The 16,462-nt window shown below is 38.3% G+C and overlaps 6 protein-coding genes across 6 annotated transcripts; 2 read left to right on the forward strand and 4 right to left on the reverse strand.

Moving 5' to 3' along the window:
• Positions 1-2,666: 2,666 nt before the first annotated feature.
• GCK72_024532 (uncharacterized protein) lies at positions 2,667-3,924 on the forward strand (the record flags this gene model as incomplete). The annotated part of the gene is made up of 3 exons (XM_003118016.2): positions 2,667-2,746; positions 2,792-3,709; positions 3,789-3,924. 3 exons carry the CDS (start codon positions 2,667-2,669, stop codon positions 3,922-3,924), a joined length of 1,134 nt encoding a protein of 377 aa, XP_003118064.2.
• A 237-nt stretch (positions 3,925-4,161) lies between these two features.
• Positions 4,162-5,000, reverse strand: GCK72_024533 (uncharacterized protein; the record flags this gene model as incomplete). Its single annotated transcript, XM_003117709.2, has 4 exons — positions 4,162-4,388; positions 4,433-4,616; positions 4,664-4,924; positions 4,980-5,000. 4 exons carry the CDS (start codon positions 4,998-5,000, stop codon positions 4,162-4,164), a joined length of 693 nt encoding a protein of 230 aa, XP_003117757.2.
• Positions 5,001-8,492: 3,492 nt separating this feature from the next.
• Positions 8,493-10,724, forward strand: GCK72_024534 (uncharacterized protein; the record flags this gene model as incomplete). The annotated part of the gene is made up of 10 exons (XM_003117878.2): positions 8,493-8,823; positions 8,869-8,925; positions 9,154-9,377; positions 9,423-9,560; positions 9,616-9,731; positions 9,781-9,879; positions 9,935-10,073; positions 10,121-10,236; positions 10,284-10,564; positions 10,621-10,724. 10 exons carry the CDS (start codon positions 8,493-8,495, stop codon positions 10,722-10,724), a joined length of 1,605 nt encoding a protein of 534 aa, XP_003117926.1.
• A 1,141-nt stretch (positions 10,725-11,865) lies between these two features.
• Positions 11,866-13,599, reverse strand: GCK72_024535 (uncharacterized protein; the record flags this gene model as incomplete). The annotated part of the gene is made up of 8 exons (XM_053735929.1): positions 11,866-11,961; positions 12,089-12,180; positions 12,225-12,291; positions 12,340-12,466; positions 12,515-12,618; positions 12,664-12,770; positions 13,332-13,458; positions 13,507-13,599. 8 exons carry the CDS (start codon positions 13,597-13,599, stop codon positions 11,866-11,868), a joined length of 813 nt encoding a protein of 270 aa, XP_053579495.1.
• Positions 13,600-14,193: 594 nt separating this feature from the next.
• GCK72_024536 (uncharacterized protein) lies at positions 14,194-14,822 on the reverse strand (the record flags this gene model as incomplete). Its single annotated transcript, XM_003117818.2, has 3 exons — positions 14,194-14,481; positions 14,582-14,709; positions 14,759-14,822. The coding sequence occupies 3 exons, from the start codon at positions 14,820-14,822 to the stop codon at positions 14,194-14,196; spliced, it is 480 nt and encodes a 159-aa protein (XP_003117866.2).
• Positions 14,823-15,034: 212 nt separating this feature from the next.
• GCK72_024537 (uncharacterized protein) lies at positions 15,035-16,350 on the reverse strand (the record flags this gene model as incomplete). The annotated part of the gene is made up of 7 exons (XM_003117917.2): positions 15,035-15,120; positions 15,630-15,736; positions 15,785-15,861; positions 15,912-15,991; positions 16,042-16,147; positions 16,198-16,292; positions 16,341-16,350. The coding sequence occupies 7 exons, from the start codon at positions 16,348-16,350 to the stop codon at positions 15,035-15,037; spliced, it is 561 nt and encodes a 186-aa protein (XP_003117965.2).
• Between the last annotated feature and the right edge of the window lie 112 nt (positions 16,351-16,462).

Raw genomic sequence — 16,462 nt, forward strand, 5'->3', positions numbered from 1 at the left:
TAAATTCGTAGTGACAAAGGTCTTTTGACCCAAATACGAGGAACGAAATTGGAAGTGATCTTTAGTACTTTTCTGTTTGGATGTCTTTTACTTTCGCTAAAAGCTCAGTTACCCCATGTTACAAATAACGGATTCGAATAAAATCTTCTGTAAACTTTATTGAAAACGGTAATCAGAGCAAGTAAGAACAAACATTGATCATTCATCAATATCATTATCTGTCTTCAATATCATTATCTTTAAAACAAGAAGAACAAAAAACAAATAAATTATTTTTACGTTCTATCGACTTTCAAATTCGATTTCGACATTTTAATTGCAAGAAAAATGAAAATATTGTTCAGGAATCCCCTTTACTCATCCAATATTCTCCCGATCTTTGTTATCTTGACCAGATTTTAAAACGTTTGGAATGATTCCGTGTTTTGTGCTAATGAAGGGAAGTCGGTCACTTTTTATCCGCACTGTCGGCAATTTAAACGGAGAATGGAAGTGCAACGTTTCTATCATCTTTTCATTTTGACTTTTCAAACATCCAAATGAACCTCCAGATCTCATTCATTCTCATTCATTTCATCGAAGTATTTTATGCGTGTATTCCTACTCAGCAAGTTGACTGTAAGCAGGTTACAAGTAATAACAACATAATAAGCATTATGTACAGCTTCTGCTACTACAACCACGACAACAACAACTACGGTTGCCACCACAACGACTACAGTAACAGAACCTCCATTTCGTAAGTCAAAGGTATATAAAGATTTCAAAAACTGATTTGCAGCATGTAATAACTGCCCAAAAGTCTATGATAACACATGTCAAGGGTTCGGAATTCCGAATTTGATACAATGGTGCCCTACAGCTGCTGAAGCAGGAATCGAGTATACATTGGGTTTGATTAATTCGATTTTCCCATTCATTCCGGCCGGGTCGTGTGGGTAAGAAATGATTGGATCTAAAAAAAATTATATCTCATCTTCAAATTTCAGAACAGTAATAACCTGCCCGCTCACAACTTCATTGAGAATTGTTACTTTTCTCGGTGACCTACCAGCACCAGTTCTCTACGCTTGGTGCGAAGAATCAGGACCAAATGCTGGAATATGGTACACTGGAATCGATTGGTTGGCCAGAACTGAATTAGTGTCACTTGCTTGCAGGCCAATTGTTTCTGGCTGACAAGGCAACTACTCATATGCCCGCCTCGATCATTAAAATTATCTCAGATTTGTGTTTCTTTTTTGAATTACGTGTTTTTTGAAACGTTTTTTGTGTGAATTCACATCTCAACTCTGTACAATATTTGTCCTTGTTTTCTATTGTTTTAAAATGAAAATTCAAGTTTTTAAGTACAGCAAAGTGATAAAACGTGAAAATTATTAATTTTGACTTCATGTGAACGCCCTCTTCTGGTGGAGGAAGAGTTATCGGAGATTTCTGAAAAATGTGAACTGTTTTAAACTTCTAAAAAGGAGAACAAATTTACAATTACTGCAATTGCCGCAATCATCAGTCATTCGGAAGTTTCTCTGAGACGCTTCCTCTCTTTTCAACAAATTTATTGTATTTAATATTTCGGCCTTCCGTTCGATAATTTTTCCGATCGACGATGATTATTGGTTTTTGATAGTAACGTTAATTCATCTCTGTCTCTAGCGAATATCGTTTTTGATCGTATCGAATCACGCTGAATATAGTGATTCAGCAAATTTTTGAATAACAGAAACTCATGTTATCAGTTGTTTGGTATTTTGAGAAGGTCCATTTTGGTGTTCCTCTGCCGCCACGTTTATACTAAAAATAATTTTTGCTAAATATTGAAAAACAAACTTACTTGCTAAATATTGAATGATGTCAAAATGAATCGTACTTGAAAACTTACATAAGTGAATTTCCTAATTTTTTGAAATTATGAACACTTTGTTCTTTTTCGCTCCTCTGCAGTACTGGAAACTGCTGCTTTTTTTCTTGGTTATCCGTGATTCTGAAAATAAATTCTCTCCTATTATTTCTTGGAGTTCTAGAAGTTTTTGAACTACCTGAAAGCATGAAGTGTACTTAACGAAGGGGTGTTTATAATAAAACAGAAACAAACAACAAAGCCTTGCACACTGAGAAAGGGGAGGTGGTGTGGTTCTCACAATTAGATCAATATGACACCTTGTCTCTTTTTCTGTCTCTATCTCTCATTTTATTGTTCTCTTTCACGGACCGTCTCAACTAACGGCTCTTTTGGTCCTCTCTTGTGTACCATGCGTGTCTTACAATTTGTTTTGTTGACTCGAGGCGTTGTCTTTATTCAATTGTTGTGTTTCTTCATTGCATGATGCACACAATTTCCCACATTTGGATGGAGATGCTGAGTAAATGGAATGAATTATGCTGGAAACAAAAGAGTAAGGTAATATGTTTTTATAACTCAAAATTTCGTCGTACTCACTAGTCAAAATTTCTTGATTTTAATACATATATTCACTGAAAGAATTAATAGAGAAAAGAAACATATTGAAATAAAAGCATGTAAATGCAAAAGTAATGAATATTCGGAGAGGAGTACACGGCCGCGTGGCCTAGTATGCGCTTGAATGTGTCTCTTCGATTTGATGACGTTCTCTAATTCTTTTCGAAATTGATCCGTTTTAATTCAAACAGCTGCTTTCAGAAAAATGGACACACCGTTCCCTTTTCTCAAACTTCCGGAAAATGTAATGGCAAAAGTTATGATCGAAATTGATCCAGTACAAATGTAAGTCTTAAAAAAACAATTTATCGATTAATGTTTACTTTTCAGATTAATTTTCGCGTTGAAGTTCCATGCAGTGAGAGAGGCGATGATTAAAAACAAAATATTGTTCAAAATCAAGTCTGTGAAATGGGTTCTGAGCGACGACACCATTGCCTCGCTGGTTATTGAAATGGAAGGCAAGAAGATTTACATCAGAGTGGACGCCGACGAAAATTTCGATGAAAGACATCAGAGTCGAAACGAACAAATTCCTTTGAAGTCGGTTTCTCTCAAAGACATTCCGGAAAACGACCTCGATTGGCATATGAGAGTTACAAATATCTCGGAAGTGTTGGCCAGTGCTGAGGAGGAAGTCGAAAATCCCGCCGAATTTATCGATCTTCAAATGGTTAGTGTTCACGGGATGAATAATTTGTCGAAACTACAGCGTCTCGAAGTCCTGTCTAAAGTTCTCATGTCTATCACCGAAGTTGACTCCTTCTATTTGGCGACATTCATCTCCGGAAAAATGAACTTGTTGGATTTTTTCAACTGGAAAGTCACAGAGGAAATGTGCACTTGGGAAACGCCGAAAGCATTTCGAGAAGTTCAGTTCTATCCGACACCATCAGCAGATCGCCGACAATTGTTGCGAGAGTTCGCTTATGTGCAAAGAAATGTGACTGTAGAATATAGTCAACTTCTGGTTACCTATCCAATGCAAGGAACAAAGTTTGGCGAACCTCTGACCTCACGGATTTCAATCATTATGGACAGTGACTTCATCACTTTAAAGAGTCTTCTCAATTCCACATGTGAAGAGATACACATTGTCTATGAAACATTAAATGGGTTTGTCATGAACGCCGTTGTGAGGAAATGGATCAGCGGGGAATTGAATAACTTGAAGGTCTTCGTTGGTCAAACCTTCAATTCTTTTATCAACCGCGAAAGCGTCTTCGATAAACTAAACCCGATAGCACCGTAAGTTTAGTTTCGTTTATGAACTTTTGATTGCCTGTTGCGGATCGAATGCGGAAGTTTTAAAGTTACTTTGTTTCAGAACATCCTCAGCTCACCCAAAATTCGAACCAATGGATGGAGATTGGGACGAGGCCAGAGATGTGTTCCGTCCCCGTGGCAGCATGAGAGCTACCATTGTATTACAAGAAAAACACTTCAAACTTATAATCTGGTGATGTGATCTCTAATTATCAGCAGCTGTGAACAATCAACTGCCCCTAGTCAAGATAATTGATTTTTTAGTTTTCGTCTGAAATGGTGAATCAGATTTTCTTATTTCTCTTACTTATGTCAGCAAGATTTGTTGCCAATGGCTACCAACTAGTGTACAAGTTTATTGCAATCGTTAGGGTACGAAAATAAAAATTTTATTGAAAAATCAATAGAGAACATTATTCATTGGAGATTCAAAATTATGAAAGGATTGATTCATGTTGAGTGGTAAACAAGTGTGACAGAGTGAGCATAAGTAAGTTAGTGTTTTCAGCACTCAGCTGACTTTCATACTTGTCTTCTTCAATATCATCATTTTCTGAATAAGTGGGATTGGCGGCGGCTTGATTCAAAAGGATGCACAATGCGGCAGACAAATCTTGATCGGCATTAAAGACAGTTTTGGCTTCCAATGCGCGAGTATTGTCTATAACAAAAATGTAGACTATGATATTGAATTGATCAACCTACCAATCACTGGAACCTCTGCTTGGATTGGTTTCTGACACTCAACAATAGTTTTATTTAGGTTTAAAATCTCATCTAACTTCTTCTCCTCCATTGACGGAGTAGCTGGTTTTGTTGATATCTCAATCGAATCGTTTTTGTGTTTCATTTCTCGTCGAAATTTGGCTCTTCGATTTTGGAACCAAATCTGAAAAATAATTATGAAATAAATATTTTCTTTGCCAGCTTCCTGACCTGAACTCTTTCTTCCTGGAGTTGAACTTTTTTGGCCAGTTGCTCACGTACTGTGGCATCGGGATATTGGTTGTTTGCAAATACCTTTTCCAGCTCATCAATTTGACTCGCTTCAAAAGTTATTCGGTTTCTTTTTTTCTTCCCACCATCAGCAGTGGGACTAGGTCTTTTACGATTTGTTTTGTCAGAAGTATTCGGAAGATTATCATGTTGGAGACTGCGAACAATTTCCCGTAAAGCAGTAGTAGCATAATCGAGATTCTGAGAAAAAAATTCAAAGATAGATTGTATGAAAATTCCAATCGTCGTCACCTACCTTAACAATATCCATATCCATTCAATTATCAAACAATAGCTCCACGGATGGTTGTAAAGTAGTTGATAAGACTGCTCACCAGGGCAAATATTTTCCAATTGTTATCAAATAATTAGTAGGTTGCAATCAGATCAGCAAAAACTAAAAATGTTTTTTGATATGATGTGGGTAGATATATTGTTTGATTAACGATCTATGGATTTGTATAGAAAAACACGACGTGTATAATGACACACACTCATTCACATAATCAAATGCCAACTAAAAGTCAGAGAAGAGACGTGCTTCAGAGGGATTAGGAAATCAATAATGTTATTTCGAGAAGTTACGGCGTCAACCACGTATCCTGTGTTACATAATCTTCGTATCACTAATAGTATAGATAATGCGCTTATTCAAAGTGGGGCGAAAATAAACTTGGCTGTTTTTTTGAGTGGGAAAAACACACAGGAAGGAGGGTAGAGGAAGTTGTTCAAAATTAGAATAAGAAATGATGCACTAGCAAATACATCACATTTCAGGAATTTTAGATATCTGCCAGTCGTATTCGGTTTTCAAAATTTTCGCATGTTGAGAGGAATTGAATAATTTACGGATCTTCTACATAACGCATGCTTACTTATTCAATAGCAGCCTTTACTAAAATCGTCTTTAGTTAAAACTCAGAAATGTCAAAATGCTTGAGAAGAATCAATTTATGGAAAGAAAAAGTGATGTGAGATGCTTATCTGAACCAATATATGAGCGATTTTGTGGTCGCTGCGAACGTCTGACCAACAAGTGGAAGGGACACAAGAAAATATAATTGGAAGAGGATAGAGCGTAGAGAACGGATAGAGCTAAAAAGGAGTAATTTGTATGAACCAGTGGCACGACGAGTGGAACCTCTGCTCTTCGTGACAGGTGCGAACAGAACTAGTACGCGTTTGGTGTAATGAGTGAAAGAAGAGGAGGATTTTATTTTATAGTATATGTATAGTCAGACATCGTCTACACTTTCGGATGTCCATTGTATAGACAGAGCACTTACTGCAGATTAAATTTCAAACGTTATAGGATCTGTGAAAAAAAAGCGAGCGAGAAGAACAAGGATGTTTCTTTTTTTAGTATACTTAAAAATATCTTTTAGTAAATGTCAAGACGATGAACCGCGGCGATTAGCATAATCTTCACGTTGATGAGCAGAAATGATTTATGAAATGTGGGAAGATGAAGGCTTATTACATTTCAATTTGAGCATATACGAGCTTTGAAGAAAAGAGGAGAGAAAAGAGATGGGATGAAGGAGAAGATGAAGAAGAGCTTGATGAAATTAAGCAATTGCCGAGAAAACAGGAAATCGTGGTGAAGCTCGAGTTGTGAAGGATAAATATAACGCTTTGAAGGATGAATGGGATAAAAGAGAACGCATAGCTATCTGATCGGTTTTGAAAGGTATCGAGTTGTCTCAGACTGAGTAATCGGCTTACTGGCACCTGCTCCAATTGAACATTAAGGTGTACTTTTTAATTAATGAGAACCAGAATGACACAAAGTTCAATACCTATGCACTACCTAAAATTGAAAAGTACAACTAAAAAAATTTGTAAGTCTCACAAAGCGAGAAAGTCTGAAAGGCAAAAGTTAGAAAGATGCAGGGAACAAAATTTCGGCGGAATAGTGCAATTTGTTCGGCGTATTCTCTAAACAAAAGTCCATAACGGAGAAGCTTTGTGTAAAGTAGGCATTTCCTGCAGTCCGGATGCGAATATAGCGTAGTATTCCCAACGGTGCACTTGCTTATGACGGATTCAATGTGACTGTCGCTGTTGGAGGCACACGGAACCTCCAGCACTTCAACATTTGGAAGGAGGCATGGAAAAGAAGACATTATCTGAAAAAATACTGAAATGTTGGTTATTCGTTGGAAAAAATCTGAACAACTGTGATTTCCTTATCTGATTTCTACTTTTTGTTTGTATTTCAATCATTTTAGACCTGGAAATTTGAAAATTTGGATTCAGAATCTTGTTCTCTAACTCTTTGTTGCAAGCAACTTCACGGATGTGTCAAATGATATTTCTGCAAAATTTTCATTTTTGCTTCTCGTCATCCTGCGGACTAATTGAACCGCGTACACTCTCGCTAAAAACTTGAAATGCAAAATTTACGTCAGAATTTTTATTAGAGAATTGTCTAGACGTGATACGCGTGACGATAAAGAAACATGGTCAAGCTGGGCGGCTGGAGACTACCTTAGAACAAGGCACAGCCACAATGGGTGGTATCATTTAAAAAGATAGAGTCGATCATTTGGCATTGAAGTCTTCTCACTTGTCACACGTCGTTCAGTAGAAACATCATTCTTTTTTTTCATAGGCATCACCAATCATGCACTTGGAGGATTATTTGTTCATAAGGTAAGAACATCAGGTGAAATATTTAAGAAAAGTAAGATGTTTTGGGTTATATTTATTATAATTTCACAAGAAAGAGTTATCCCATTAATTAATTTTTCCTATTCTTGATCAGTCATCAAAGTTCTCTGTGCGAATGTCCAGACTAGTGTTCTGTTCTGCAAATTTTCGTTCAAGTACAAGTAAGTAATCTGGATACTTATCTCCGCTAGACATTCGGACATCGAGGCACACTTCTCTCGCAACTTATCAGTTTTATCAACTCTAACAAGTACTCCGACCTAAAAGGAAATGTTGCGCATTTCATCTCATTTGGAGCGCTCGCTGACAGATTGAGGTCAGAAAAAGGGAAAAAGTGAACACCAAAGAAAAGGAAAGAATGAGAAATGTTGCGGAGACTGAGAAATTCTGCGGCAAGTGCAAGCCTGTCTGGATCGAAACTCTACTAAACTTATCACCCAGTTTTCTGATCACATACTCTCACTACTAGAGTGTAAGACCGCCTCCTTTTAGATTTCACGTAGAACGTTGGTATAAAAAGACAGTGCACTGTAGGCACAACTCACATTTCTTCTAAACATGTTTCTTTCCCCTCTAGAAATAGTTGCGATTTTAAGATCCACTGTTTCAGAAACGGTCAATGTAAGTTATTCATTACCTTCAGACTTTTTCATTTTCAAAAAACTGGTATCATTTTTCAAAATCGGGACTTCTATCCCTTCCCATTTCTCAAATTTGTATTTACTACAATTTCGCTAGTGAATTGAATTCTCACTTCCTTTTCGCCTACAGTAAGACTAATTGCCATCGAGATCGCCTTCACGAAAACAGATATATTTTTCTCATAAATTTTTGTTTTCGTAAAATAAAAAAAAGTAAAAAGCACTTCGATTCTTTTTCATGTGTTTTTTCTTACTGCCTGTGAATACGGTACACTACTGTCCATAATTCGTTGTTTTTCAGCAGAGCAGTTGTATAAAAAGAGAGGCTGCTTTCTGTCAGAAATATGATTCATGTCTGTTTCTTTTTCTCCAGCCATTGTATTTTAGCACAACCAATTTCTATTACTTTTCTCCTTCGTATTATTTTTTATCGATAAAAATTTCAGAAATTAAAGATGGATCGATCGACATTTCTCAGGGTTCGTGATTGGACCATGTTTGCAATTTCCCATCATCTAATTATGGCCATCTACCTTTCCATCCTTCAAGTCCTCATTCCATACTTCTTTCCACAATTTGACTATCACCGTTGGTTCCTTCGCGCGTTCCTTTTTCACCTGGCATGTATAATTGTTTCCTACATCGTCCGAGTTACCACATATCCACCAGGACCACCACCAATGGCGATTCTTGGAAACTCTCCATTCGTTAACGTCCTCTGCCCAGAGGAGACTTTTCTCGAATACCGAGAAATATATGGACCAGTGTTCACTCTCCATCTTTCAAGTAAGCTCATTTGCTGAGATTCAACATTTAAATTATTATTTTCAGAACCTACCGTAATCCTTGCTGATTACTCAACTATTCAAGAAGCTCTCGTTAAGAATGGTGAGTATTCGTAGGAACACAGGAACAGATAAGAAAGTATCAAACGAAAAAATCGGATAGAAAAAATCGTTCGGAAGACTGATATGTTCTTCCGAGAAAAAATTGTAATTCCCGTAAGCGAGTTTTTCATACGTGTTCGCAACATTCTTTCTTCCGAAAAAGTTCACCAATGATTCTACTACAATGTTTTGTGTTGGTTTCGTATTCAACAAACTTCATAAATTATAGGCCAACAGACAAGCGGACGTTCGAGCGCCGAGTCATTTGTTCTTTTCACCGGAGATCGTGAAAATGGAGATGGAGTCATTCTTGCAATGCGTCAAAAGTGGAAGGATATGCGTCATGAAATCAGCCGTTTCATGAATAAGTGGTACGGCAAGCCAATGGACGAGTTGGTTCTCCACCACACCAGATGCCTTGAAACAGAGTTGATGAAGATTTCGGAGACCCAGGTACGGTAGTCCCGACTAGATGTGCCATTGGTTATCTATTTACAGAGTTTGGTTGATTTGCGTGACCCTCTTGCCGGAGCTATTGCCAATGTCATCCAGCAGATCACTATCGGGCGCAATTACATGTACCAGGATCAGGAATTCCAGACTCAATTGAAAGATATTAACTCTGTCGTGAAAGAGGTAAGAATCCCGTTTTCCCCTATCTCCTATTGTTGCGAATACCGTATTCTTGCAGATTATGACTGCTGAAGTGTTCTTTGTGAACTGCTACCCGTGGCTTCGTTATCTGCCAGAGGGCATTCTCCGCAAATGGACGAATTACAAAAGAAGTGGATTCAGACTTCAGCAATGGTAAGAACCAGTTCTCATGTGATATACATATACAGTAGCCCTTTTCAAGGTTCCGCACTATTTTGGAAGAACATCACGTCAACCGCCATCAAGGCGATTTTATGTCACATATGATAGACCTCCAAGAGTCGAAACAAGAACAATTCAAGTAAGTTGCGATAAGATGGGAAGCGAGTACATGTTGCATGTTTCAAAATTTGCAGTGACCTATCAATCATTCTTACCTGTGGAGATATGTGGACTGGTGGAATGGAGACTACTGTAACTACATTGAGATGGGGAATCATCTATCTTCTTAACAACCCGGAGGTCCAAGCAAAGTGCCATTTAGAGCTACTCAATGTAGGAGACCCTGAAGCTAGAATTGTTATAAAAAACTATGTTTACAGGTTTTCGGAAACGATGTCCCGGATATGAGCAGAATGAATCAGACCCATTACGTCAGAGCTACACTTTCCGAAATTCAGCGTCTTGCAAATGTTCTTCCATGGGCTATCCCACACAAGTGAGTTACCTGCTTACTCAATATTCATTTAACTGGCTATTTTGCAGAACATTGGAACAATGCAACATCGGAGGATATGAAATCCCGGTCAACACTGAAATCATCCCAGCTCTCGGTGCCACTCTCTTTGATCCAAACGTGTTTGAGTCACCAAAAATGTTCAAACCCGAACGCTTTTTGGATGAAGAAGGAAAATATCGTGTTATGGAAGAATTCCGTCCATTCGGTTTGGGACCAAGAGTTTGCCTCGGAGAAAGAGTTGCTCGCACTGAACTCTACCTCATCTTTGCAAGTCTACTCCAGAACTTCCGTTTCTATTTGAACAGAGGTGGGTTATCATTAATCAAACTTACTAGACAGTTCCACATCAAACTATATTTGCAGGTGATCCAACCCCAGTTGCTGAACGCGTCATCGGTGGAATCACTGCTCCTCCAAAACCATATGCGACTCGTGTTGAGTACCTCGGACACCGTACTATCAACTAAATATCTCATGCCTATTTACCTCCACTATGACTTCACTGATTTCTTCTTCTCACGCTTTAATTTTTGTCTAAAATCTCCTCCCATCGCTTTACTGAATTTCCCTTACGTCATAATCGATCCTCTCTTTCGAACAAATGCATCATATGTCTTCTAAATGTATTCCAATAAAGTTTCCTGTCTTTTTTTATCATTCAAACAACAAAATTTACAAATGGTCATGGTGGTCGGTATAATAGAGTGACTCATAATAGGCGAGAAACATAAAGAATACAAAAAACTGGATGCAGGACTGTCACATGGGAATCTGAAACAAAATTGTGAAGAAAGTTGGATTTGAACAAAATGATCGACAGAAATTCGATAAAATGAGCAACTTGAAAAATCCTCTGTCAGGTCAAAATCATCATTTTTGTTGCTGAACCTATAAAAGAGTTGGCAAACTATCTGTGCACTTTTCAGTTTAGGTTTCCAGTTCATACGTTTATTCTTCCAATTCAAACAATCCATAACATATATACCACCCGTAGACATGAAACATTTATCATGTACCCAAAACCCAACAGTCATCCTAAACCACGGTTCGAACCAGGTACCGTACGGAACCCGTTCGCAACATTGATTATCCTGATTCTCCCTGAGAATCGTTCAGTTTATTGACCCAATTGTAGCTCTCTTCCGAAATAAGCACGTGCCCTTCTCCGCAACATTATCCCCCGCCAACGAAAAGTTCAGTGAGAACTAGTTTCGGTGTCCTTCTCCGTGGAAATGTCGCCAAGTGTGTGTAATGAAAAGAACTATCATTCGAGACATGATGATAATCATTTTCGTTTTTCTCACGAGAAAATGAAAGATTCCAAAAGACAAAGTCATCGGAAGTTCAACAAATTAGAAGAACTTTCCGATTAAAAAAAAAGCGAGGTGGGGGCCGACATACATTGAAATTACAAAAAAAACCCATTTATCAAAAGGGAAGGCGAAGGGGAAAAAGGCAACTTTCGAAAAAAAACCCGAATAAAATGGAAGCGATTTGGTTGGAGTGAGGGAAACGTTTGGTTAGAGGGATGAAACATTACCAGGGGGATCTATTCAACCTAGAACAATAACCGGAAGTATTTAACAACATGGTATTATGCAAGTGAAACTATTTGGCTTTGGCGAACGCGACTGGTCCATCTTGGTCTTCTGGAAGTGGGCAGCGAGCGTTGAGTTCAGAGAGATGTTTGTCGACAGTCTTCTCCTGTAACAAATTCAGTTTATTAGGCTTGATTCAGTTTGATAATAACAGAGTTTTGACACTATAAAGTGTCAGGTGTGCATTTCTTGATCATTTGATCGTTTTCTGCTCTTTTCATCATCCAACTTACGTCAATGACCACAAATCTCTTCTTATCCTTTGAGAACAGGTAGTCGTCTCCCGTGTAGACGTCGAACCACATTCCATGAATATGAAGACGTCCTGAAAATCAATAATTATATGAGCCGAAACGTTGGACGACTCACCAGACTCCAAATGCTCCTGCAGGATCTGGTGTGAGCAGATATTGACAAGCTGCTGGAGGACGTTGATCTGAAAACAAATGAACAATGAGTTATCCGTTTGCTGAAACATGTTTACCTGCGAAAGTTTGTCCTCTGCTGAAAGTTTGTCCATCGGATCAATTATAGCCTCGAACGATTGGCTGGGAGCAACTTCCGAGTCAAATTTCATTATCGATGGACCTCGGTGAATACGCTCGTTCAGTCTGAAACAAATACTTTGAGTAATTCCAACTGATTTTCATTAGAGTCACCTCTTGATCGAACTGTATCCACTTCTTCTGACCCAGTTGTCCATCGGCGAGGAGGGGTCGAATTCCTTTGGGCATTGGTGGAGCCTGTACAGAGTGTTGATAGCCTGAGAACGACAAAATTAGAATATTTTCTGCTGTTGTTAGCTCACTTTGCAATCCGAATGTCCACAAACCACAACATGTCTGATTCCACCTCTCTTGACAGCAAGTTCCAGAGCGGCTGGCTCGGTGGTCACGGATACCTCGGAGGATGTACCTGAAAAAAATCGGAAATTGTGTGATCAGAAAGCTTATGAGGGAAGTCTTTGGAGACGCGGCTTTCAAACAATCTACGAATTTGTTTATTGGTACTTTCGACTACGTGGTGTCCATTTCTGCAGTCAAAACCTGTTAAATGTGTCTGCGAGCCGAATATGAGCTTTTAAACCTTTCGTATGGTTAAGCTTTCTACATGGAATTTCAAATCGGCCGCGTAAACGCAACCGCGCTGTCCCATTTGTGTTTTTTACCGGTGGTCGTACGTTGCAAAAATGAAAGCATCTTGCGTATAATTTTTGCCGATTTGGAATTTCATGTGAAAACGCTGGACCATATGAATAGTTTGAGAGCTCATAACTCGCCTTGTAGAGACATTTAGCAGATTTTGACTGCAGAAATAGACTCCCAGTGGTCAAAAATACCTATAAACAAATTTATAGATCGTTTGAAAGCCACGTCGCTGAAGACTTCCTTTGATAGCTTCCAGCAATTTTCCAATTCCAACAAAACTAGTATTATCTGGACAGTGTGTGTGTGTGTTCTGTCCATAGCTACTTACCATAGGTAGGAGCTTCTGGAATCATGTTTCCAGCGTTTCTGACGACGAACATATCTCCGACACGCGATTGGGTGAATCTTGTAGGCAACATTCTCGAATCCATGCAGGTGAACATGACGGAAGTTGGCTAAAACAATATTTTCTTATTTTTTATTCAAAATCGGTCTCCACTTACTTGTGGATTATTTTTGATTTCTTCAAACTGCTTGACCAGATCCTCTCTGATGGTTTGACGGTATTTGATGACTCCTCGCAAGATTTTGTTCATCCTTTCTGGAGAATACTCGTGGTTAGCAAAAAAAAAAGCGGGGAAAAGTGATCTCTGACAGAGAGAAACTGTTCGAAGTGTTGGTTTGCGGGCGTCAATGCTATCGGGAAAACAGTTTATAAGCAAACATAACCGTCACTCAAAAGCTGCACAACTTGCGATAAAAGGTTGAAATGGTTACGGAGGAAACTTTATTGAAGCTTCATGTTTTTTTTGCTAAACGAAATCGAAACATCAGTAAACGTGTTAAAAAGTCGCCCGACTTTACACCGGGTATAAGATTGACCGCTGCAAACTTTCTCGCGTCAATGTGTATGTTGCGAAGAACAATCTCTCTCGTGGTTGAAATCGATGAACAATAAAAAAATTCAATGAACGATCAGATATCAGTGATTTCAGAACAGATTGTAATCAGTAATAAAGGTAAAAAACTGAAATACATGACTGGAAACGTTTTATAAATCACAACAATAAACGACTAGATTGTGGGCAGATGTTGAGCAAAAAGAAATGAAACAAAAAAATGGAACAAAAATGTAACAAAAATCTAGATCAAAATCTATCTAACAAGTAAAAATCGATGCATATAATCAGCTATTCATTGTATACTTTGCGAGCTGTCTTGTTCATGGTCTCCTCCACAAATGTGTCGATTGGGTGAACTATGAACGGAATCGTGGCGAGACCCAACGCGGTTACTGTCCATTTTCTCACGGTGGTTGGCAGTTTTGTTGACTTTTGCAAGAGCATGTTTGTGAAGAAACAGAATCGATTGATAGTGAATCCTGGGATCAGTACAGAAGCAAACGTCTGCCACAAGACGGTATCTACTGTGGCAATTGCAACCTTCTTTGTTTTTTCCGTGGGGTTCACATGAGTTTTCTGGAAAACTTTCGAATTTTTATCTCAATTCCTCCAGAAGTTGTAAATCTAGTTGCCGATGAATTTGGAGGTATGTAATATCTTTCCCTTTAAAATTTACCTGCGATTCTATGTATCCCTTGTCTATCGAATCCGCAGCCACATACCCGAAAGCGACCACGTATGAAAATTTGACGAATACCGGTTTGACGAGGGATCTAAACGCCTCTCCGACCTCATTGGCATATCCTGGAATTCATACAAATCTTATTTTCCCATCTTGAGTAGCTTCTCCAACCTAGGAACCGTACGGGTGTATGGCGGAATATATCTTTTTCGTCGCTACTTTCTATTGGAGACATCTGAAAGAACACACACAATGAGAAAAAAACAGAGACAATTAGAAGAAAAGATAGACAGAAATAAAGAGGTGAACTAAACCAAGTCAAGACCAAAACTAATTAAAAATCAGTGTTTTTCACAGTGGTAATATTTTATTTGAACCCGTAGAGAAAGATTAGATTGACGATACGGGCGGAATGACAATGTACACGAAGAATGGACACGTATCAATTCATTTGAGTAATTCGCGAAACACAGTGTTGACTGCATATGGGATAGTGAGCATGAGTCGACCTTCCATGAATCCGATGACAATTCCTGAAATTTGAGAAATTTATTGAAAAATCGCAGATGAAGCATCGAAATGAGGTCAGACTGCAATCAATGGTGGAGCCCAATTATATTGCGTCTGATGATTTAGCAAGCAGTGATTACAGCATCTATCAAACCTTCAGTCTTGTTTTAACGCTATTCAAAATGATATTTAGTGGAATGAAACTGTTAACATCTTCTACCATCTATTTATTCTCTAAATACCCAGCTCTGAAGAAAACTGAACCAGCACAATAGCCTGTGCACCAGTAAAGACTGGATATCATCTTACGATTTCTAACTGAAAATGTTTAACATTTTTCACCGACCACGCAATCTCGGTCAGAATGCTTCGGAAATGCATTTACTATTATTTTATTTTTTCTAAACTTAACGAAATGGACAACTTTTCTTTTTCTTGTAATTCCAGTACACAACGTTCCTAAATGATTGGTTTTTTATGCAAGTAGGAAAACTACACAAATTTCGCCGATATTTTGAACACAAAGGCATACCAGCAAGAACATCTGTGATATAATGTCGGCCCAAAGCAACTCTTGACAGCCCAACAATCAACGGCAACGGAATGAACGGCACGGCAGACATTGGAGAGAAATTATATCTGAAACAAAACATCATTTTGCCGACGTCACGAAGCTGGAAAACTCACAGCATGACAATGAGCATAGCGGCTCGAGAAGAATGACCGGATGGGAAGGAGTAGATGTCGACGGTGTATTCAATATACTAAAACAATAATAAAAGTTTTTGATTGATTTTAATGAAAGGTTACTTACCTTCGAATAAGTCTTCAGTGGCCGGTCCCGATGAATGTAGAATTTGATGACAGCAATGAAGATCAGATCGAAATACAGCCCTGAATACCAGCAACAAATCAGAATCATCAAGCTGGCCTTTTTTTCCTACCTATGTTTAAAACTACCAAACCATACTGTGTCATTTCATCAAAATTTTTGCCATATGCCACGATCAATCCAAGAGCGGCGACAACGAACCATGGAAACCCGTGAATCTGAAATAAATTAAAATTAAATGACGTATTTAGCTTGACGATTCACTTACCAGCCATTCAATCCATGTACACGCTGTTTCATACTTGTTCTTTTCGTAGAGTAGTTTCGAATACTTTTCGTCGGCACCGATTCCCCAATGAATCACTGAAAACATGGATAAAAATTAAAAACTGTTATGAAAAATCAACTTACATCTCTCCATCGAATTTTTTTTTGAAAATTTCGCAACCAAACCGAGTAAGATTTAGTGCTGACGTTGATTAAACCATCGTTTGACGCGAAAAATAAAATACATACACTCGTCCGAGAAGACT

Source organism: Caenorhabditis remanei, chromosome X (assembly GCF_010183535.1).
Source record: "Caenorhabditis remanei strain PX506 chromosome X, whole genome shotgun sequence".
In the NCBI taxonomy this organism is placed as follows: Eukaryota; Metazoa; Nematoda; class Chromadorea; order Rhabditida; family Rhabditidae; genus Caenorhabditis; species Caenorhabditis remanei.